Below are 24,884 nucleotides of genomic sequence, written 5' to 3' on the forward strand. Positions count from 1 at the left end.
AATTCTAGGAGTCCTCACCTCAGGAAATGACCTGGGGTCTATGTACCCCACACCCACCCTCCATGGTGGGATAGTGTTCCTGAGATGACCTCATAGCATAACAAAAGAGAGGGAGTCTGGGACGGCTCATCTTACATGCCAACCTGATGGGATTTAGAACCACCATGGAAATAAACCACGTGTCTGGGGAGGGGGAGTTTCTAGATTGGGTTAAATGAGTGGGAAGACCCATCGTTAATGTGGCCAAACTCTCCCATGGCAGGAGTCCCAGACTGCATAAAAAGGAAAGAGTGAACTGAGCTGAAGCATTCCTGGGTGTACGGCAATGTGACCAGCTGCTCTAGCCTCCCGACACCGTGTCCTCTCCACCATGACCGACTGCAACCTCTGAATGCGGGTCACAATAAACCCTCCCTTCCTTCATGTTGCCTTTGTGAGGCATTTTCTTATCGCAACAGGAAAAGTAGTGAACACCTGCCTTCGCCTTCCCAGAAATCTCCTGGAGTCACACTGCACACCCCTTGTGCCCCACTGAAAGAGAGCCGTGGCTGCAGGGGCAGCTGTGACGGTCACCACTAGGTTCCAGCCACTAACACTGAAAGCCTCACCTTCTGGCAGGGTAACTGGCTGCAATTACCTTCTGGAACTTTCCTGGCCTCCTTTAAAAAGTCTTTCTCTCCTGCTGCCTTTCTTTCTTCCTACCTTCTTTACCCCAACTGGGACGCTTTGCAGCTTAGGCCAATTTCTTTTTTACTTACTGAGAACCTCCCGTTAAGTGTCCTGCGGGGAGGAATGTTCATATTCTCCAAGTTGCTTCCAATTTTACCATCCTTATCCTGAGGCCAAGGGACTAGACTTACTCTTATCCTCAAGCTTCCCTGTGGATATTCCTGTCCTTGGAAAGCCCGTGGGGTTTTCTGCTTTTTTTTTTTTTCTTTCAAGGCAGGGTTTCATTGTATAGCCCTGACTGTCCTAGAACTCACTCTGTAGACCAGGTTGGCCTTGAACTCAGAGACCTGCCTGTCTCTGCCTCCTGAGTGCTGGGGTTAAAGGTGTGCACCCCCACACCCGAATGAACACAGTTGAATCTAAGAGCTCTTTCTGAGAGCAGAGACCCAACAGTGCCTGCCCAGTGAGTTCCGACCTCCGTGTGTGAGGCACCAGATGAGGGGTCCCTGGAGCAGAAGAGCAGGCTCCACAGGGCAGCTCCCAGAGATCCTGCGGGCTGGCTCACTGGCACCCAGCACGTGCTCTGTGAACTCTGCTCTCCTCAAACGGCTTGCTCCTCTGCTCCTTTCTATTTCTGTCTTTTAACCTCACCACTGAGCTGGTGTTTGCTTTCTAAATATATCGTGCTGTATGTCTCTCCTCGGCTTCATCCGAGCTTTGCACAAGTCCTGCCTTCAATGTACTATGGCCACTGGACCTTCTTCTGTCCCTCTCCCTAGGGCAGAGTGTCTGCACTAAACACATTCAGCGTTAGCTGAAATATTAATAGACTGACCTCCCTATTCAAGGCCTGGAATTAAAACAGGCAACAGGGCCAGAGACCTTGAAAGTTCACTTTAAATGTCCTTTCTGGTTAATGTCAAATCCCTGACAATTGTCCCCTTAGTGCACCTGCCAGCCAGCCATTCAAGCGAGTGTTAACACGGAAATACCCAAAAGCCAAAAGAGATGTGTGGAGAACATAGGTGCAAAGGAGAGAGGCCATCACTACGACTCAACTGACTTTCTAATGACCAGCCTCAACAGTATTTGAGGAAAGAGAAGCCAAGGCTGGGTTTTCACTTAGTGGTGCGCTGGCCTCACATGCAGGAGGTCCCAGGCTCCAAGCCCAGCACAGAAAAGAAAAAAGCCTATAGCAACTAGATGGATCGATGGGTGAAGGCACGGGCCACCAAGCCTGGGTTTTATTCCCAGGACCACAAGGTAGGGGAAGAGAACTGATGCCGGAAAACTGTCTTCTGACCTCCACATGCACAGAAACATGCTCACATACATGTGAATATGCAAAATACACACGTGTACACAAAATAAATATGTAAAATATGTAATACAATTTAAAAGAAATCTAAACCTGGAACTCTAGCCCCCTAGAGCCAATCAAGGGGCCACACCTATGTTTTCAGGATCTACCACAGCTCAGTTCACACAGTGAAAGCTTAGAGCCCACAGATAGGGTCTCTTGGGAAACTGAGGCAGGAGAATTGCTAGAGTTCAAGACCAGTCGGGGATACTGAATGAGACCCTGACTCAAAAACAAAGCCTCGTACCCTCCAGCTCCCTGCAGTGGAAGGTGGGGTGCTGGTGAAGAGTGAAGCACCTCGCTGGACCCCGGGACACCATCAGCCCTCACTGCGAAGTTCCAGGAGTGCTTGCTGGCCCAGGACAGTGATGCTAATGATTAGACCCGGGAGGTGTGTGTACCACAGCTGTTTAGTGCCAAAGCCTTTAAAAAATCTATTTCCTATAAGGGAAATAAAGTCTGAAGGGACACCAACATGATATTGTTCAGTAACTTTAGGTGATAAGAATGTGGGCCAATTCTATTTTCTTCTTTTATTTGCATTTTAAAGAATTTATATGCTGGTATTTATTACAAGCATAAAAATGAAGAGCTTTATTCCTGCGGTCGGGGTACAAGTGTTCCTTCAGTGCCCGGCAGCTGGCTCTGCCTTATGGGCCTGTCCATCCCAGTGAACGGACTCATGCGGGTACAGTAACTGCAGGCTCAGACCTCGCAGCAGCAGCAGCTATGGCTCGGCAAGGATTTGTGGTAGGAAACCACCTCCAGGCCCCAGCAGACAGCTGCCTTGGCGTCTGGTTTCTACAAGCTCCATTCCAGGCAGGCGTAATTAAAGAAGTCTAGTAAGAACGATTCCATCTAGGGAAGGGTGGCTGATTTGAGATTTAGCTCTGCTGCCTCTTCTCGGGGTAATGTAGTGCCACTTTGAAATCGCTGACCTAGTTTCCTTAGCTATAAAACAGTGATAGTAGCTGCCCTGCTTCTACAATCCATGAGCTGCTCAGAGTGAAAGCCCTTAGGAATCACGGGTCTGCCCAAGGCCCTGCTGCTCATGCCCTCTCCGCTGCCCCTCTTTCTGTGAGTGTGATCCCACTTCTCCTCTGGGGACACATCTCCTCTCTTCTTGGAGTTAAGGGACCCCCCCACCCACTGGCTTTAGGGGTAGCTTACCCCAGCCCTTGCCAGTCAGAGAATTCTGGTCTTGGGACAGGACAGGCAAAGGTTCAGGACCCAATCTGAACCAACCTGATTCTCTTCTGGTCCTGGGAATGCAGCGCTCACTTTCTATGGTGGTCACTAAGGGACAGGGACTTTTCTGGGCAGTCTACCCAGAGTGAAGCCAACAGAACAAGATGGAGCAGGGTGGTCCAGACAGCCCAGGCTGGCACATTGTGTCTCCTGCTGGTACTGCGAGCCTGTTTCTTGTTCCATAGGCCCATGGAGTCCCTTTTCCATAGAAGCCTGTGAATCTGTGTGAATGGGATTTCCCTGACCTGCTGGCCTCCAGGGGACATCCATCCCTTCTCTGGCAGGATTCTGACTTCTTCCCTGGGACCGTCTCAGAAGCAGGTCCTGTCTCAGGAATAGGAAGTGCACACAGGGTGACAGCCAGGGCAGTCTTGGGATGTGCCATGGTCTGCATAACCCCTCTGAAACTCACTTTGACATTTATTGTCCAGAAGCCAGCTGTGGGTATTGTACACCTGTAACCATAGCATTTAGGAGGCTGAGGCAGGAGGATCGTGAGTTCTAGCCGTGTGGGCTACCTACGGGGAGGGAGAGGGTTTAATTGTGGTTATGACAGTACTAATGAGCCTTTAATAAACGATCAGGGCTGGAGCTCCCCCTTCTGGATGGCTTAGTGTCATTTTAGTACACATTAGTGTCACACAGCAGCTCAGGACCATGAGACCCAAAGCCCTCCCAGGTGTGGCCTTCCACCATGGAGGTCCGGCTTCCAGAACCTTCTAATCCTACAACAGAAAGCAGCTAAGGCTGGACAAAACAACAGCAATTGTTTATCACTCGCTTTAACTCCACCTCGAGCTCGCTGGGGGTGTGGATACGTTCACACCCCCACCCCACCCCACTTTGTTGTCTGCTCTTCTGGAAGGACAGCGGCCGGAAGAGCCGCTCTGAGACAGCTCACCTCCTCAAGCCTGGGGTGTAGGACTCTTGACTCCTCAGGTGCAAGAGCAGAACAAGGCAATGGTGGTGAGTGATACACTGCCCTTTGGATCCTCCTGAATATCAGCCTGCCTACCCCCTGCCAGCCTAGACCCTACCTCTCTTCCCACCTCATCCCTCTCACAGAAATGCCCGGCCAGGCAGTGCATGGAAACTGCTTAGGGGCTGCTAATGGCATGTAGAGATACCTTTCCAGCAGGGGGATTGGAAAGTGGGGTACCTTCACCCAGCAGTGGAGAGTGGGATGGGATGGGACACTTAGCCCCATATTACCTGCCAGGCTACACACCAAAGACAGGGCACTATCAGCATCACAGCCCCAAGCATCTGTTCATGGATAGAGTGACTGTCCCTCATTGAGCTGGGTAGTGAAGGACGGTTACCTAGCAACTAGGAAGCCAGGGTGCAAAAGATCTTCCGGAGCCAATGGGATGGGAAGAACCAGAACTGCTGAAGGAGCAGACTTGAGCCACTACCAGTTAGAATAGGATACTAGGGTTGATGCTAGTCACAGGAGAGCCCTGCATAGCCCCTCAGCTCAGCTCTGCCAGGCAGGAGAGGGCAGTGGACGAGGCGAGGTCGCACTGTGGAGACCCGTTTCTGGTGGGCTTGACGTATAGGCTACACTGTCTATTACTAGGGTTCATCCAGTGTTTGCACAGGAAGGCAGCTGCTCCCTGGGATCCTGTGGAGTAGAAAGGCCAGACACCATGGGAGAGGGAAGGCCACCAGCAAGGCCACAGTCAAGAGGCCAGCAGTGTGGCTGCCTGCCTCTGTCTTCCCTTCCTGCCATGCAAGGACTGTGTACCGTCACTTGGTGCGGCAGAGATGAGAAGATAGGAACACCAAGTGAGCCATGTTGAGACTTAGAAAGCATGACATGGCTCGAATTCAGTGGATGATGGTGAGACTTCTTGTCAAGAGACCTGGAGAAGCCCAGGAAGGAGACACAAACCTTCCCTGGACTCAGGCCCTTCTGTGACCCCAGGAGTCAGGCCCAAGCATGCCTGCTGCTCTCCTACCCACCACCTGCCTGCCTCTCTACAGCAGGAAAAGCCTTAGAGGCCCAGGGCATCAGACTGCCCAGTACAAAACATGGGCAGGACTGCTGAAAAGATGAGTCACAAACCCAGAAAGAGGATGAGGCCCCCTGGCGGTGTGGATGGGAATGTCCCCATTAACTCCCATCTGAACACTTGGTCATCGTTGTCTCCCCCCCCCCAATGGCACTATTTTGGGAGGTTGTGAAACCTTCAGGAGGTGGAGTCTAGCTGGAGGAAGAAGGCTGTTAGGGGTGGGCTTGGACACTTCCTTTCCACTCTCTATTGCCTCTTCCTCCAAGAGGTGATCAGGCGAGGTGTCCCGGATGCACACTACTGCCACCACGGAGCCGCCTGCCACATCTTCCCCCCATGGTGGGCTGTATCCCCTTTAACTCTGAGCCCAAACAAACCCTTCCTCCCGTAAGTCGCTTCTTGGAGAGTATTTGGTCACAGTTACAAGAAAAGTAACTAACATGGGTCTCTATCTCCCACCATACACTAAAATCGTTAAATATAAAAGTACAAAAACACAGAAGAGCGGCACATATCTCAGGAAGAGAAAAACTTCTCTAAACACAAAGCAGCAGAAAGCAACAAAAACATTTAAATATAAAACCATTTTCAAGGGGCTGGAGCCCTGGCTGCTTTTCAGAGAATTTGGGTTCCAGTCCCAGCATTTATATGGACAGATCACAACGTCCTGGAACTCTAGTTCCAGGGGATATGATGCCCTCTTCTGGATTCCCTGGGCACTACACACACACACACACACACACACACACACACACACACACACACACGTTACACATTTTTAAAAAAAGGCATATTCATAGCATGTAAATAAACAAAATCTTTAAAACTTAAAAAAAGGAATTGACAAACTGTAAAAATGTTTCTGTTTGTAAATGACAGAGACATATTTTCTTTCTTCTATACGAAGATTGCACAGTGGCAGAAAAAAAAATGAGCGCCTTAGTAGGGGAAAACCGTGGAAATAATAACAGCAGCAACCACTAGCAGGGCCTTCCCACCGCCAAACATGCGCTGAGTACTGAGAACACATCGCTTCATTCAAGCTACACTTCCCTTCAAGGTGAAGACCCCATGTCCTGGATGAGGAAATGGAGCTTCGGCCTTGCATTCGTCACTGATGTCAGGCTGCTGTTAGTGGGCAGGGTTGGAATGGCGGAACCTGCCTTCTCTCAACCCCAGGCTTCAAGTCCAAAACGAAAACTTTATTTCACTTATTGTCACTATATGTGTATGAATGTTTTGTATGCATGCATGTATATGCATCATTTTCATGTCTGTTGGATCCCCTGGAACTGGAATTACAGATGATTGGTTGTGAGCCACCTTGTGAGTGCTGGGAATCAAACCTGGGTCCTCTTGGGGAACAGCCAGTGCTCTAAACCACTGAGTCATCTCTCCAGCCCTGAAAACGATATTTGATATTTCTGTATGTAAAATATATTGTATAGAATATATTACATCATCTATGTTCAGAATATATACACACACACATAGAGAGATTTAATGGTGTATATATTATTAATGAATATATATTTATATTGTTTGGCCATTTACAAAGATCACTACAATTTTTCCTATCAAATTGAGCAAAACCCTCCCCTCATGGGGTTCTAGAGATGGAAGACAGGCCCTTGTGCATGATCAGGGAGGCAACTCTACCTTTGAGCCTCATCTCCAGACCTTGGCTTTTTTGAGACTGGGTCTTGCTATATAATCTAGGCTGGCCTCCACTTCATGATCCTCCTGCATCAGCTGCCTGAGTGCAGGGACTGCTTGGGTCATCACATCTAGCTAACTGAACTCAGGGTAGGAAGCATCTCAAGCCCCAGAACTCAGTTCCTCTGGTGAGTGCATGTTTGAGCAAAGGTGATATTTCCGGAGGTCATTTTGGGGAGTCCCTGAAAGACCCACACACTTGATGGCAGAGCCTTCCAACTGTCTAAAACTCTCCTCTGCCATTGCCCCAGGCTGACTTGACCAGTCACGGCCCTGGGCTCCCATGGCCCTGTCTCTGACAGGCTCCTCAGTGACAGGCAGGGAGTAAGGACAAAGAGGCACGGGCAGATGGAATGCTGGATGTGGAGCAGGAGGAAGGCCACAGGTGGTCACCTTCCCATTCCTTTGTACCTGAGGGTGGTGGCATGCATCTGCAGCCTGCCCTGGATCCTTAGTGGTCCTCTCACACCCTGCCAGACTTTTTCAAATCCACTGCTTTGTCTCTGGGGGCTATCTGACTTTCCTGTCTTCTGTTCCTGGGTGGGATGCTAACCAAGACATCTCTTGACCTAGTGATCTCATTCTAGAGTTTATCCTAGAGAAATAACCAGGAGAGTGGGAAAAGTATGAGAACATTGCCGCAGCAGCTAAATCTGGATGCAACAGGGGAGGACCTCGGGCCATCTGACAGCCATGTGTGAGCTACTACACAACTGTTAAAAATCGGGTGGGAGGGGCCGGAGAGGTGGCTCAGAGGTCATGAGCACCAGCTGCTCTTCCAGAGGACCAGGTTTGATTCCCAGCACCTACATGATAACGTATAACTGTCTGTAATCCAGTCTCGGGGCAACCTATCCTGTCCCCATCTTCTGGCCTCCTTGAGAAACAAGCACCAACGCAGTATACAGAAATACATGTTGGCAAAACACCCATACACATAAAATGAAAGTAAAGGAAATCTGTAAAAAAATAAAAATAAAAATAAATCAGGTTGTAAAAAGATAATGAATAACATGGAAATACACTGGAGAAATAGTTCAAATGAAAATAGAATGTTCCTTGTGGTTCTAGTTTTTCAGTTTTCTGTTGTCAGATTGTGGGTGGCTTTATTTCCTTTGAATTAACTTTGTTTCATCTTTTAATTTTCTACAGTGTTCATCTCCCCCTCCTCCTCTGGAGACAAGAGGCTCACTCATAGGCTAACCTGGAACTCACAGAGACCCTCCTGTGTCTGCCTCCTGAGTCTGGGATCAAAGACATGGCCACCACACAGCACGAATATTTGTGTACTTTTTTTAGATTTATATATTTTATTTTAGTGCACATGAGAGTTTTACCTGCATGTATGGCTGTCTGTGTACTATGTGGGTGCCTGGTGCAGTTCAGAAGAAGGCATCAGATCCCCTGGAACTGGAACTTCCGACAGCTGTGAGCCACCATGTAGGTGCTAGGAATCAAACCCAGGTCCTCTGGGACAGCAGTCAGCGCTCTTAACCAATTTGTGTTTAAATCACAAAGTATAAACCTACTTGAGTATGTCATAGTTTAGGAAGAAGATTTGTGGCTGAATTTCGATACCACAGCTCTCTTTTCCTAATCTTTAAAGGGGGACCCCACAAGCCAAGAATGTCACTGCAGAGGTCAGGGCCGGAAGCATGGCAGCTTGCTCCACCACTGGTTACCAGCCCCTGGGCTGTATGTAGCCAGTGTGGTGCCTGGGTCTCGGTAACCAGTAGCTGCTATTAAGGAGAAACTTAGTCTCAGAGATGTGGCCCTGATGGCAGATGGATGGCATCCTGGAAGACAGCAGAGGGAAAAAGATGGGAGCGGAACTGCCCCACGGCCCCTGCCAACATGGACCACTCCTGGTATCCTGCAGAGAGATAAGTGAGCAGAGCTACCTGCAGTGGGACCCAGGTCCAGGCTGGTGCCATTCAGTTCCTCCTCTTCCCAGAAGTACTGTGGTGGCTGCAGGAGGCGGGACTCCTCACTGTCCTCACTGGGGAAGCCCGAGCCCGGAGCTAGGCCGGCGCCCAGGCCCATGGCCTCACTGGGCTCCTCCGAGTCCAGCGGCTCAAAGTCAGTGGGCAACAGAAGATCGAGCAGGGAGGTGGAAGTGAGGCCCTCGGGGCCAGGCTCATCCATGCTGGCTGCACAGGCACCCAGGGAAGCTCCTGCAAACGGAAAACCAGACATCAGGAAGGATGGTAAGGACAAGGACTGGCAAGAAATACCACAAGGATGGACACCTCTCAGCACTGGGGCTTCAGGGGGACCTGAGATGCCCTTGTGGTGTGTTCAGCCTGCCCTGTGACAGTGGCAAGAGGACCAGCAGGGAGTGGGGACTTGATGACCCTGCTCCCCTCATCCCCAGGGGGCTCAGAAAGCTCCTCTGTCCCAGTCCAGTAGCTCTGCCAGGCACTGCAGGTACAAATTTGAGCCAAGGACTTTGCTCCTCATGTGACAATGTTCTCGAAGTTTGCATCCCAGCCTGAACCTCTTCCAGCCTGTGTTGTGATGTGCATCACAGCAGGTCTCCTCCGCACGGTTTAATAACCCACAAAGGGTTGCAGGGCAAGCTCAGCGGGGCTGGTGATTCTGTACATTTATTTAGAATTGTGGACCCCCCCCCATTCATCAAGACAAAACAAACAAAGACCAGACTACAAATTAAAAAGGATCATCTTCCATCTCTTTCCCTCTGCCGCTGAGAACGGCAGAACTGTACTATTGACCAATTTCACAGCTAGCTTGTTGCATGCTTTGGGAAGTTGCTCAAGGCTCCCGGGTGTCACCTCCTCACCTAGCAGACCAGGAGGTTGATGGAAATGCCCTCTGCGTCCTTCCTAAGACTAAAAACATCAGTGGTGTGGGGAGGGCAGAGCCAAGCCCCCCGACCCTTGCCCCTGCACTGGATGTGGACTGTGACCCGCTGTGATGATAATGAAGGGAAAATTTCAGTGATGTTTATAATAAAAACAAGACCTCATATTTTCAGGGCCATGTGCAAAAGTGCTTTACAAACAGTATCTGAATTTTAATCGCCTCACCCCCTGATGAGGAGGACAGCACTTGGCTGCTGAAGGAAAAGACCACAGAGTTCCAGCAGAAACTGGGAGAATGTCAGGTACATTGTGCACCTGTCAGTCAGCCCAGGACCAGGAATAGCACACTGACCTATAGGGAGCATCTGGCTGGGGTCAGTGGGGAGAAAGAGGGCCAGAAGGGAAAGCACGCAGGGTACCAAGGAAACAAGCTTCAGCTTGTCTTCCCTGCTTGAGCTGAGAGTCTCCAAACTCAGTCCAGCCTTAGTGTCCATTGTAAGAGCATGGACAGTCACTCCAAGCCCCCAGTCTCAGAGGCACTTACGGCAGGTGGGCAGAGCTATTTATCCCAGCGAGTCTCCAGGTACTGTGTGCACTGCTGTACAGGGACCTGAAGAAAGCCCAGGACGTCCTCCACCTAGAGAGCCCTAAGAGTGGACAATGGGCTGCATCTTCACCTTCATTAAAAAGGCTGACCTCACACCTGTAATCGCAGCACTCTGGAGGCTGAGGCAGGAGGATTGTAAGTCTGAGGCCAATTTAGGCTACATGGTGAGATCTTGTCTCAAAAAACCCAAATGAGAAGGGAGGAAGGGAGAGAGGAATGAAGGGAGGCGGGGAGGAAAGAAAAGGTTGATGTTAGTAGCAGGGCTCATCCACATCCCGTGTGGCCTCAGAGCCAACTGGGGACTGACTGTGGAGGCAGAGGAGACCAAGGCAGAACCACAGGGCCACGGCTGGCATGCTGGTCCCTTCCACTCTGTGGCTCAGAGACGTTCCACTCTTGACAAGCTCATCCACAGGCCTAACTCTGAGCTTCAGGAGGCCAAGTTATACCTAGGGTGGTGGTGGGGTGGTGGTTCCTGCCAGAAGGTAGGACTCAGAGACACTGCTGTGCTCTACCTTTGGTACATCTGGTGGCTGGGGGAGATTCTGGCTCTGAAGCTGGGAATCATCACACCTCCTCCAGAGCATCTCTAGCTGTCCCAGATACCAGTCCCAAGTCGCCAGCTGGGCCTGGCTTCATGAAGCTCACGCTGTGCCCCTGTGTTCACATTACCAGCTCCCATGTGGGAAAGGACAGGGCAGACTCATGGCTTCCAGACATCTAGAGGCCAGAGGGAGCTATTCCAACCTTCTTGGTGTCCTCCACCGCCAGAAGAGCATGCCAATGAGTCCTTCTGACTCTCATCCCATCATAAGGAGACCCTATGACAACTCATGTTGTTTTTCTAGTCCTGATATTATGGGGGAAGAGCAATATCCACCCCATGATAGGTAGAGGGTAGTGAGACAATTTGCTGGGTCTAACACAGAAACCGCCCAGGTGAAAGGTTCTTCTCTGAGGCTCTGGAGGTGGAAGGGTGTCCTCCAGGGGGCCACACCTCTGAAATTCAACTCTGTGGTTCCTCCCTTGAGGCTAAGTCCGCACTCCTCAGATCTGCACCCCTGCACTACCTTCACGACAAGCCTCGAGGGTTGTGCAAGCTTTATTCTTCTTAGGACTTCTGGCCAACCTGCCCAGGCCAGCCTGCTCTAGAAAAAGAGCCCATGTAGAAAACAGCGGGGTTAGCAGCATCCCAGCCAAAGCCCCGTGGGACAGAGCCAGCCAGGACAAGCTGACGTGGAACTTGAAGGAGTCTGGCTGAGATCAGAAGTGCCAGCAGATTCCAGCCTGCACTGCCAGCCCAGAGGCATGAGCTAAAGAAACGGAGTTTGTTCAAAACCAGTCCCTTTCAACCCTGAGCCAGGACAGACAGACTCACAGGGTGGCGGGATGTGTGGGTTAAACAGAAAGCTAAGCCACAGATAAGCTTTGGGGCCAGTTATTCTGCGATGAGCCCCAAGAGTCCACATTTCTAGAAAGTTCCCAGGTTGATGATTCTAGTTTGGGGATCACATGAAGAATTTCTGGGTTTGGGGGCTAGAGAGATGGTTCAGTAGTTAAGGGTCCTGACTGTTCTTGCCAAGAACATGGGTTCAATTCCCAGCACCTACATGGTAGCTCATTACCCTCTACCTATCATGGGGTAGATATTACTCTTCCCCATAATATCAGGACTAGAAAAACAACATGAGTTGTCTTAGGGTCTCCTTATGATGGGATGAGAGTCAGAAGGACTCATTGGCATGCTCTTCTGGCGGTGGAGGACACCAAGAAGGTTGGAATAGCTCCCTCTGGCCTCTAGATGTCTGGAAGCCATGAGTCTGCCCTGTCCTTTCCCACAACCATCTATATCTCCAGGTCTGGGAGATCTAAGGCCCTCTTCTGGCCTTTGCCAGCACCACGTGGTATATGGTGCACAGATACATGTGCAAGCAAAACACCCATACACATGAAATAATAACAAAAAGAATTTCTGGAGTTTTTTTTGTTATTCTTTTAAATTCACATGTATTCATTCTCCCCCTGCCTGGTGTGTGTGTGTGTGTGTGTGTGTGTGTGTGTGTGTGTGTGTGTGTGTGCATGTACACACATGCATGGATGTCAAAGGACAACTTTAGGGAGCCAGCTCTTTCCTTCTACCATGACGGCTGGAGGCTGAATTCAGGTCATCAGGCTTTGTGACAAATGTCCTTACCTACTAAGCCATCTTGCCATCCTAACAAGTTCTAAGTCACAAAATTTGGGGGTGATTTGTTACACAGCCCTAAATTTGGCACAGTCTGCTGGTACACCAAGAAAGGTTATAAATGGAGTTCTTCCATGTCAGAATAGGGTGTGAGCAACTGAACTCCATTCATTCACTCATTCATTCACCCGACAAGTCTTTTTATAAATGCTAGCTTTGCACCAGGCATTACACAAAGGTCAGGCAGATACAGAAATCAGAAAGATATAGTCCCTGACCTTCAAAGCACCAGTTTCCTGTGGAGCCCAGGGGGGAGCCAAATCATCAAAGCATAGTGTGACAGGTACCTAAGAGGCCTAAAGGTGCACACACAGAAGGGCAGCACGGTGCCTGTGTTAGCAGAATACAAGAGAAGGAAGGGAACCCGGCAAGGAGTGCTCTGGGAGGAGGGGAGCAGAGCTGGGGCAATACCTGGGAATGCTCACTCCTCATCTCATTCTGCAGGGTGGACAACGGCGCCCCGCAAGGGCGCACACACACCCCACACTCCACACGTTACACTGGGTGGACAACGGCGCCCCCAAGGGAGCACACACACCACACTCCACACTTTACACTGGGTGGACAACGGCGCCCCCAAGGGAGCACACACACCCCACACTCCACACGTTACACTTCAACAAAGCAGTCAAGGCCACACTACTGGAATGAGGTCCACACTGCTCACAGCCCAAAAAGTCAGTTTTGGTAGGAAGGACTTGGGTCTATTCAAAGGCTAGCATCTTAAGAAGGTGGAGGGGCTTCTCTAAGCGCCACCCTCCTAATATGCTGACCCATGAATATCCTTGATTCCTTCCTACCAACTCTCTCCAGAGACAGTCCCCAGTGGATCTTTTAGGTATTTCAGGATTTCCTACCAATGCTCACTGCGTACATCTCTCCGCTGCACCATCCTCTGGAGCAGGGTGCCACCAGGGCCTAAGTGTACACATGACTCACCCAGTGTTCCTGGCTCTGTATGGATGAGTAATGCTGTTGGTCCACAGACCACATTTTGAATAGCAAAACTCAGAACAGCCTTCTGACAGCCAAATCTGTACCTACTGCCCCATCCCAAAGATGACCCAGCCAGATCCTTTAATGCAGCAGAGGGGCTCACACACCCTAGTACCTCTTCTCCACTCTCCACAGTCACAATCATTCCCCACTCATGCCCTATGCTTTAAACTGAGTTTCTAGGGATTTCCAGAACATTACATCTCCTTGGCTCTCTTTATACGTGCTATGCCTTCTGCACAAGTATCCATTTATTCCCATCTTTTCTCCGCCTAATTCTCAAAGATTTATTTTTATTTTCCTGGAATGTGTGCCCGCATGTACTACCTGCACATACTGCCCATGGAATCAAGCTGAAGGGCATTGGATCCCCTGGACCTGGAACTATGAACCTCGATGTGGGTGCTGGGAACTGAATCCAGGTCCTCTGTAAGAGCAAGTGCTCGCAACTGCCAAATCATTTCTCCAGCTTCCTCACCTGCCTAGTTCCTTATTCCTGCCTTTGGACACAGCGCTCTCTCTCTCTCTCTCTCTCTCTCTCTCTCTCTCTCTCTCTCTCTCTCTCCCTCCCTCCCTCCCTCATATGTGGTATGTGCATGTGTGTGTGTGTGCATGTTGCACGCATGTGAGGGTGTGAGTATGCATGCACATGCAGAGGCCAGAGAAGAATGTCAGATGAACTTTGTCTGTCATTCTCTGCTTTATTCCCTTGAGCTAGGGTCTCTCCCTGGTCAGCAAACTCTAAGATCCACCAGTCTGCCCCAAAGCTGGGGTTACAGGCATGTGCAGCCATGCCCAGCTTTTTCTGTGGGTGCCAGGATTCTAACTCAGATCTTCCTACTTGTATGGCAATCACTCTTGTCCACCTAGCCAACTTCCCAGCCCCAGATATTTTCTGAGCAGCCTTCCCTGGTCCCGTGCCTGGGCAGGGTGCCAGTCTTTGTTATCACGATCGTGGCCCTATAGTTTGCTCAGCCATTGGCAACAGACAATCATATAACTCTCCTCACATGGTAAGCACATAGTGTGACCCTTGACACCATAGTGTCTTGTTCCTGATATACAGCAGGGCTCAGCAAGCCCTTGAGTGAATAAATAATCATCGGGTCGGACCCTCCTGTTTTACAGATGAAATCACTGAGGACTCATGGGATTAAGTTAATAGAAAGAGCTGTAATTAGCTGTTCTCCCCACAGGAAGGTCTTGCAGATGTTCTGTGAAGGAGGTTTGGGAAGCAATTATTTGCTGGGCTGAGCTGCTTAAAACAATATTCAAGATAGCATAGCTACCCCCAAGGGATGTAAGTGCCATGGAGGGAAGCCAGCGCTGAGGACTGGAGGGCACCCCTTTCCTTTGGACACTCTGCCTGGGGTTCCCACAGCAAATCCAAGAGGAGTCCAGGTGGAGGGTTCTGCCTCCCTGCAAAGTGCCTCCAGAATGCTATCCACTACGAATCTCTTATTCACAGGTCCACAGGGGCCCTGTTTAGAAACACTTCTATAAACTGCCCTTATTTATTTAACACTTATTTTCTAATTTTAAAATAAGTGGAACAGACTCACAGAATCCTGTCAATCCAGTGCCAATTAAAACTGAGACTTGCTCACGAGGAATGTGCCATCTTATTGTAGGTAAAATTCATACAAGAAGGTCAGCTACTGAATCATGTGGTCACTCCTGAGCTTTTGGTCTGAGCCAAGTGGTGTGCCAGGCCCTCCCTGATGATACGAAGATGGACATTGGACCGTCTCTGCCTGCAAGGAAATTAGCAGTTTGGGGGAGAAATGGAATCTAAATTGTGTACAAGCTACCAGCTGCTACAGCAGCCCTCGTTTGCAAAAGCAAGCCTCCCCAGGGCTGGGAACGGGGATGGCAAGGAGCCAAATGAGAGAAACCAATCTGGAAAAACTCATTCATGCATCCCAGGAAGAAGAAAATGTCAGGTGATGAGGGATGTGTGTGTGCAAATTAAACCCCGAATGGTGTACAGGTTCCCAGGGCGCCTGAGCAAGCCACACTTCAAGGCCATGAGGAGTAAAGCTTTACCCACATGCTGTGTCTGGGCAGGGATGCTAGGAAAGACACTGCTTTAGTGATAGCAGGAGAGAGCAAAGTTGGTCTTCCTCAAGAACCCAGGACTTATTCCACATGGGTCCTGAAGAGATGTGGCCCGCTCACCTCAGAGCCTCTGCATTACCTCCTCAGAATCTGATTTAGCTGGATGCAGTGACACATGCCTTTAATCCCAGCACTGGGAGGCAGAGGCAGGTGGATCTTTGTGAGTTCGAGGCCAGCCTGATCTACATAGTGAGTTCCAGGACAGTCAGAACTGCATAGGTCTTCAAAAACAAAACCAAACAAAGAAACAAACAAAAACCAAACTAACTTAAGTGTGCTAGAGAAGTGGCCACAGTCAGCTGGACCTGGAACTGCCCAGCACTTCAGCTCCCTGCCCCCACCCCACCCCGTCCCAGACAATAGAGTAGGAGCTGTGCACTTCCCATGGGGGTGAGGTGGCGGGGGGGGGGGGGGCTGGGGGAAGCAGCCAGGTCTGTGTGCAGAGCACTGTGGCTGGAAGCACCCTGGATCTGCACCTTGACACCTCCATGCCCCAGGTGGGGGCCTCCACTCCCCGACTCCATCTGCTCTCCAGCAGCCAGCACCCCCTGCCCCCCACACCAGCATCTCTTCTGGATCCACCTTTCCTGGTGGTCTACAGGCGTTAACAAAGACTGAAATCTCACTTTTAAAAAAAGGGGGTGGTCTGATAATTTCCCTGGTTTTCACTCTTTCCCAGCCAATTTTCATTCTCTGGAAGGCATGCTCTGTCTTTATAGAGACCTGGATGCTTTCAAAGGCTTTGGTAGTGGGCAATTATTTCGGCAAAGGGGTAGGGGGTACTGCTTTTCAGACCTGCCCACCACGAGAAGACACCAGAATAGGTGGAGCCTGTCCATTCTGCAGATAATTATTTTTTCATTTAATAATTAGTCTGCCTCAGTGGAGACCCCATCTGACTTAACATCCCAGAATTATGCTCCCCATGTGATTCATTTTCTTCCTCAAGCTCACCGCATTTTCTGGTACTTCATCACCCCAAAGGGAGGCAGAAAGGAAAAGGCATACAGGAAGGGATGAGGGGGATCGGCCTCAAGGGAAATCAGATCTAAACAAGCCCAGAAAAGGGGGCGATGGAAACAGGCAGACATCTTAGGGTCAAAGAAAGCCAAGGCCCCAGAACCCGGTGTATCTCCCCACACCGCTCCCACTCAGCCCTGGCAGTCTGGTCTGTCTACCCCCAGCTGCACACGGCCCCAGTCAGCAGCTTTCATGTCAGATCCCCCTAAGCCCTTCGCAGACACCAGCATGGGAGGTGGCTGGGCAGCATCTGCCACTCTGCCCCCACAGCCCAGAGTGGCAGCCACAACAGAAACGCTCCAGCACCACCATCCTACACCCCATCCCCCACCACCACGCCACCGATGTGCGCTGTGGAGTCACAGCGCTTAAGTGAAGCATTCTGCCACACAAAGGTATAAAAAAGCGGCACGCCAGCAGACACACACGTGCCTGCCCAGAGCCAGGGGCACGCTCGTGGAGAGTGTGGCAGGAGGGAGGAGGGAAGGGCCTGAGCAGCATCCTCCTGGTCACTAGGATGAAGGCCACGAGAGCCAGGCCTGGGTCCTGACTGGTACTTCTGGCAGGACTGGTGTGGCTCCAACCCAGAGAGGAGGTGGGGGGAGAGAGAGGGAGAGAGGGAGAGAGGGAGAGAGAGAGAGAGAGAGAGAGAGAGAGAGAGAGAGAGAGAGAGAGAGAGAGAGAGCGCAGATCTTCCCAGAGGATGCAGGTGGTCTGTGTAGATGTCCGATGCCAACACCAATGGATACCCCCCACCCCCTGTGTTGTTAGGTCTTTTATTCCTCTCCAAGGGTAACGCACGTGCCCTTGCTAATGCAGCCTGCTCACAGCAGGCACAGCAGTGCATTGTGAGGGGCCAGTCCCCTCACACTCAGCCTTTTTGCTTTATTTTATTTTGTATGTATTTGTTTTTTTTTTTTTTTTTAGAGACAGGGTCTTGCTCTGCAGCCCAGTCTGGCCTCGAACTCCCAATTCTCCGGCCTCTTTAGGTTCCCAAGCGCTGGAATTACAGGTACACACAGCCTTGATCACTCTCCCCAACTCCCCAGACATCTTCCTGGGGTTCTATCATTGACAGTCCCAAAGTCAGGGCCCACCACATGTCCATATCGAGCAAGGTTGGCTCCTCCCCTCACACAGACCCCCTTGGAATTTGCATACATTGCATAGGGTTGAGTCTTGGTGAGGTGACTGCCTGAGCACTGGGGTAGCCAGTCCCATGCCTGTCTCCACTGGAGGGGAAGTGGCGCAGGGCTATTCACTGAGTCCTGTAGCCCACCTAGCCCAGCAGCCTGCTCCTGCACCACGCCCACCTTAGGATGGGGTCCCAGCTCCACCCTTCTGTGAGAAGTAGCTCTACTATGTCCCGATCTGACCCACCTTTGCAGTCAGCCTTCCTCCGCCCCTTCTGTGGTGGTGGCTTGCCTCTGAGCCTGTCAAGCTCTTGTGCCCGCCCCCTACACACACACACACACACTCACACACTCACGCACACCCACCCCTGAATCTCATGTCTACCCTGGAAAGCTGTCTCTTTTTCTCTCCCGCAGACATATCCATTTCTTACCTGCCCCGGGCCCCGATCTGTCACACAACCACACTAACGAGGTACCCTGTGCGACTGCTGAATGGAAAACCACGTACCAAGTCTCACACACAGCCCCGTGTGGCGGCAGTCGCTGTCGCAGACCTACCCCTTTGTCAGCTCCTAATAAAGTTGCCCCGCGCAGTCGAGGACACGCGTTCACAACGACACGCACACGCCTTCCCAGGCAAGCTCCACGCACATGTAAACATCCACCTCGGCCACGCAGCTCGCTCTCAGACCCCCGGCATCCCCGGCCCACGCGCCGGGGGGACCCGCTGGAGCTTTACGATGCGATTTCTTCAAGGGTGTCACCGTGGGCTTTCACCTCCCTGCTGCGCCTCCCTGAACCCTCTCGCGCACACACGCACACGCCCCTCTGCTCGGTGGCCGTAGACTGATCACCTGTCACCTGTCACCTGGCGAGGGGTGGGGCACGGGCACCTTGGTGCAGCGGCCCCATCGCGTCGTCCCCGAGCGCGCGCGTGGCACGGAGCATTCAGCTCCCCGGACACGGCGCCTGGGGGGGGGGTCCCTCTCTCCAGGCCCCGCGCCGCCACCTCCTCCCCGCGCGCGGCCGACCCTGCGCGCCCCACAGCCTTTGTTCTGTGGCGCAGCCAGCACGGGCCCTGTGCGCCTTGCGCCCTCGCGCCGCGGCCCGGCCCCACTCACCCGCGGCCAGCAGCAACAGCAGCGGCGGCGGCAGTCGGGCGGCCCGCACCGGCCGGGCCATGGTGCAGCGTCGCCGCCCGCAGCCGCAGCGCCGCGGCGCCCGGGCCGGCGTCGGGGGCGCGCAAAGCGAAGGCGGTGGCGCGCGCGCGCCCCGTTGGCCCGCGTACCCGTCACTCACGCGCCCAGCCGCCCAATCGATGCAGTGGACAACTCGGGGGCGGGGTCCTGCTGCGGAGTCTGGCTTCGCACCTGCACCTCCAGCTTCTTGCACTTCGCCACCCGGGAGGGACATCCCGGGAACCGGGTCCCGCACCCTTTGTGCAGCAGACCGGCCAGCTGCAGCAAAGGAGAGAGAGGCCAGGATCAGCAGAGAGCTGCTGGGGCATGTGACCTGGAGTTCTGAAGGCCTGGGAGGACCAGGCTTTGGTGGGGAACCTGGGCAAGAGCAGAGAACTGAACTCTGTGCCAGGTGTAATTTGTTATTTATTTGCGTTTTATGTGTGTGTGTTGCCTGCGTGTATGTATGTGCACCGAGTACACGTTTAATGTCCACGGATGGTTGTAAGCCACCATATGAGTGCTGAGAACTGAATCCCAGCAGTTCATGCTCATAACCTCTGAGCCACTACAATGTAGTTTAGCCCCTAACTTGCAGTTGGCTTTCAGCCTGAGCAGATGCGTCCCTGTCACCAGATATCTTGTGAGAGCTGCCTTTCTCTTGGTGTGTGCCTCCCCTTGACTTCAAGTTCACTCCTGTGCCAAGCATGATGGAGGCAAATAAGACAGGCATTGCAGGAACATTCCTTAACATGCTGTCCCAGAGCCACAAGTGTAGGAAGGCTGGTTAAGTACAAAGAGCAGTAGACAGCAGAGGAGACCTTCAGCCCGCTTCTGTAGAGACACCCTTACAGGACGAATGGATGTTGGATAAGCTGGGTTTGGGAGAAACCATTCTAGATACAGAGGGAGGCTCTGGCCATCTCCAAGACAGAAAGAAATGTGCCCTGCATCTATTGGAACATATCTGTCCAGTACCCATAATTTTGTGGCATTTTTATTTTATATATAGTAAATTAGGAAAACACTTGTGCAAAATAACAAATTGTAGCCAGACATGGTAGTGCATGCATGTAATCCCGGCAGTAGGAAGGATGCAGGTTAAGACTAGGTCTGTCTGAGCTACATTCAGAGTGTCTGGTGTGGGAGGAGCACTGGAGAGATGGCTCAGCAGAGTTTTCTACTCTTCCAGAAGACCCAAATTTGGTTCCTAACACCCACATTGCTGCTGCCTATAACTTCAGCTCCAGGGAATCTGATGCCCTCTTCTGATCTCTGTGGGCACCTGCACACACATAGCATATAATCACAGAAACACACACACACACACACACACACACACACACACACACACACACACACAATGAAGAGACTGGAGATTGGCTTATTGGTTAGGAACATTTGCTGACTCTTGCCGAGAACCTGGGTTCTGTTCCCAGCACCCACATGGTGACTTAGAACTGGTGTTAACTCCAGTTCCAGGGGATTTGGCACCCTCTCCTGGCCTCTGTGGACACCATGCATGCACGCAATGTACAAACATTCAGGAAGACACTCATACATAAAATAAAAACTAATACATTTAAAAACTAAAGATTTTGTTTTGTTTTGGTTTGGTTTTTGAGACAGGGTTTCTCTTTGTAACAGCTCTAGTTGTCCTGGAACTCGCTCTGTAGATCAGGCTGGCCTCAAACTCACAGAGATCTGCCTGCCTCTGCCTCCTGAGTGCTGGGATTAAAAGCTTGTGACACCACTGCCCGGCCCAAAAATCTTTTTTAAAAGATTAAAAAATGTTATTTATATTTTGTAGCCCTGACTGGCCCGGAACTCCCAATGTAGATCAGACTGGCCTTGACCTCACAAAGATCCATCTGCCTCCACCTCCTGAGTGCTGAGATTAAAGGCTTGTACCATCATGTCTGGCCGATGCTGGATGTTTTTGTAAACTATATTCACTTCTCACTGCAGGGGATGTCATTAGATAGACATGCACTTGGATCTTCTAGTCTATTTAGAGAAACAGGATTTGAGAAGGCAGGGGCAAAATGTGAGCTCCAAGGGAAAGAACAGAGTGGACACGGTCAGTCTGTCACATTCAGAGAAATAAGCATCATCATTGGGAGAGTGCAGAAGACAGATGGGTGGCATTTACGAGTTCTGTAGTTTATCCATCAATGTGAGGACCCTGAACACAAAAAGGCAAAGTGGCAACAACCAGAATCCAGGACTGCAGACCCTCTTCTCCTTCCCCTAGCCTGAGGCCAACCTGACTGCACAGCCTGCATCATTTTGATGAGCAGTGAAGGGGGGTCAGGTTCTAGAGAACAAAGGATTATGTGTGTCAGGGTAAGTGTAGACTTTGTCCTGGAAGAAACGCATTTCTAAAGTAGGAATCATGGTCTCAGTAGGTCTTGTAAACAGTATTGGACAAGCACTCGAGACAAAATAAATAAGCAAAACATCAATGACCAGAGAGGAGGTTGTTGCTGGTATCTGGGGGTGGTGGTGATGAAAGTCTAACCTGGGCTAACCTGAGTTAAAGTCAGTGGGACACTGTGGCTGCATTCCTGCTGAACTGCACCTGGCCTGGCTCCAGAGAGCAGCACCTAGCCCTGATCCATCCTTTGTTTAACCCACACCTTTTGTTTCTCTTATTGTCCTAGTGACTCTTGTCTCAGAGTCTCCCGAGGATCAAGAGCCTATGCAAAATTTGGTTTAGGAAACCTGGAAAACCGTGAGGAATTTGCACTTGGCGTTTTATCTTTGGGAGCTCCTTTCAGGTTCTTTTGAAGATATGGAAATTAACTGGATAAACCGTAAATAGAGAGAAAATAAAAAATGCCCAGGGCGAAGGGGAAGTGCTTCAGTCCTTAGAAGCTGGACCCCTGCAGCCACAAAAGGCTAAATTCATTCTTAAGATGCCCCTGAGTCTTCTTTCCACAGATCCACGTGAACCCACACACCTGGGCTGCGACACTCTGCAACAGAACACTGACATGGAGCCGATAGGACTGGCTAGTGTTTGTTGACTGGTATTTTCGTGCTTTACTCTAAGGACAGAATAAAGCAAGCTCAAGATAGTGAAGAACCGATTTGCATAGTTTCTGTGCAAAGCCAGGCCACCCAGAGGACACAGGCATGGGATGCTGGGACTAAAATGAAATGTCCAGAATGTTAATGGCCTTGCTCTTTGAACTGTCTGAACCTCATGGACATTGTTCTTACAGTGACCATTGCTCATTTGGGACAGTGTCGAGAAGAGCTGCTAGAGCAAGTATCTAGTTTGGGAAAGAGGAGAGTGAGACATGGGGCCAGTCAGCATCTCCCCCGACCTGGGCTCCTTATCAGACTTCACTGTGCCACTCTTTTATGGACAATGTGGACCTGTGTTGTTGTTGGTTTTGCTCTTTTGGGGGCCTGCTACCCAGCTCCCAAATAAATCACACATGGAGGCTTATTCTTAATTATGAATGCCCAGCCTTAGCTTGGCTTGTTTCTAGCCAGCTTTTCTAACTTAAAATTATCCCATCTCTCTTTTGCCTCTGGGCTTTTTCCTTTTCTTTCTTCTGTATACCAGCTGGTGGCTGGCCCCTGGTGTCCTCCTCCTTCTCTGGCTACTTCCCTTCTCTCCAAGATTTCTCCTTCTATCAATTCTTTCTGCCTGCCAGCCCCGCCTATCCTTTCTCCTGCCTCACCATTGGCTGTTCAGCTCTTTATTAGACCATTAGGTGTTTAGACAGTCAAAGTAACACAGCTTCACAGAGTTAAACAAATACAACATAAACAAAAGTAACACACCTTAAAATAACATTCTGCAACAGACCTGTGTCTTCCAGATCATTCTTGTTAAGTACAAACACAGTTTAACCTCTGCCATCTCTGGAACCTCCCTCCCCCCACAAGACAAGCTGGTGCCCTGGGCAGATACCTGCTTCCTCTTCTGAGAGGATTCTGTCTCGTGTTCTGGTGGTGGGCAGGAGCACAACTGTGAGGAATACTGAAAAGTAATCAGAAATGACGGGCTAGGAAGATGGCTCAGCAGTTAAGAGTGTTTGCTGTTCTAGAGAGCCAGGGTTTGGTTCCTGACACCCATATCCATTGAAAACTGCCTGAAATTCCAGCTCCAGATCTGACATCCTCTTCTGATCCCTGTACATGTGTGTACACACATGGCATATACTCATGCACACACACATAAATAAAAATTAATATTTTTTAAAGGTATAAAAGCTGTCTTAGTGAGGGTTTCTATTGCTGTGATGAGACACCATGACTAAAGCAAGTTGGGGAGAAAAGGGTCTATTCAGCTTACACTTCCACATCACTGTTCATCACTGGAGGACAGGAACTCAAACAGGGCAGGGACCTGGAGGCAGGAGCTGATGCAGAGGCCATGGAGGAGTGCTGCTTACTGGCTTGCTTCCCATGGTTTGCTCAACCTGCTTTCTTGCAGAACTCAGAGCCACCTGTCCAGGGGTGTTCCACCCACAGCGGGCTGGGCCCTCCCACATCTATCACTTAGTAAGAAGCTGTCCGGAACTCACTCTGTAGATAGTTCCGGCTGGCCTTGAACTCAGTGATCTGCCTGCCTCTGCCTCCCAAGTGCTGGGATTAAAGGTGTGCCCCACTGTGCCCATTTGCTACAGTCCAATCTTATGGAGGCATTTCCTCAACTGAGGCCCCCTCCTTTCCAGTGACTCTAGGTTATGTTAAGTTGACATAAAACTAGCCAGCACAGAAGCAAATGAGATTTAATCAATGGAGGAAACCACAGGCCCAAATGCATGTACTTCTAAATAGCTCGAGTTAGAGCACATCATAGCGTAAACCTCAAATCTTCTCAAAAATTAATACCATGAGAACGTTGTATGTGGAAGTCTAGGGATGCAGTCCAAAGCTGGCAGAGATATCATAACTGCAAATATATGTATTTCATTTTTTTTAAAAAAGGTTAAAAGTAAAGCCAGGCATGGTGGTACCCACTTTTATCCCAGCATTTGGGAGGCAAAGGCAGGCGTCAAGGCCAGCATGGTCTACAAAGCGAGTTCCAGGACAGCCAAGGCAGTTACAGAGAAACTGTCTCAAAAATCCATAAACAAACAAAAGTCAAAAGTGAATGAACTAAATGTCCCATCTAAGAAGCTACTTTTAAAAGACTTCAGAAAACAACAAATCACTAAATGTCTATTATTGAAAGAAAAAAAAAAAAAAAAGAACCTGATAGAACCAATTGCTAAAAGCCTATTATTATTCAAAAATATAAAGGAAAGCCAGGCACAGTGGCTCATGCTTGTAATCCCAGCACTTAGGGTGCTGAGGCAGGAAAATTGCTTTGAGTTCCAGGCCAGGGCTGAGCTTGTCTCAAAAATAAAAATAGCATGGTGGCATAGGCCTTTAATTCCAGAACTTGGGAAGCAGAGGCAGGAGGATCTTTCCAGGCCAGCCAGGGCTACAGTTAGACCTTGTCTTAAAACAAATGAGTGTAAATGTGGTAGGGTGTAAACAAAGGAGAACGCCTACAGTATCAGAGACATTAAGAAAACAATAAAAGGTACAAACTTGATTTTAAAAATGGGAAGAAAAGCGACGCGACTCATGGATGGAATTTTAGCAGTCTAAATGACACTGGCAGGGTGGCTCAGCAAGGCACCTGCCACCAAACTTGACATCCTGAGTCTGATTCCTGGAACCAATGAAGAACCAACTCCTGAATGTTGTTTTCTGATCTGTACCTGTACCTGTACACACCTG

General features: G+C 50.4%; 1 protein-coding gene across 1 annotated transcript in view; it reads right to left on the reverse strand.

The window, feature by feature from the left end:
• The window catches only part of Podxl2 (podocalyxin like 2), a 34,028-nt gene extending 14,830 nt beyond the window's left edge, over positions 1–19,198 (reverse strand). Inside the window, exons 1-2 of the mRNA XM_028854339.2 lie at positions 19,077–19,198; positions 8,910–9,182 (exon numbers count right to left, since the gene is read on the reverse strand). Of these exons, the coding sequence (XP_028710172.1) occupies positions 8,910–9,182; positions 19,077–19,137 (334 nt within the window). The 5' untranslated portion in view covers positions 19,138–19,198. The remainder of the gene's footprint in view (positions 1–8,909; positions 9,183–19,076) is intronic.
• Between the last annotated feature and the right edge of the window lie 5,686 nt (positions 19,199–24,884).

Source organism: Peromyscus leucopus, chromosome 3 (genome assembly GCF_004664715.2).
Source record: "Peromyscus leucopus breed LL Stock chromosome 3, UCI_PerLeu_2.1, whole genome shotgun sequence".
NCBI lineage: Eukaryota > Metazoa > Chordata > Mammalia > Rodentia > Cricetidae > Peromyscus > Peromyscus leucopus.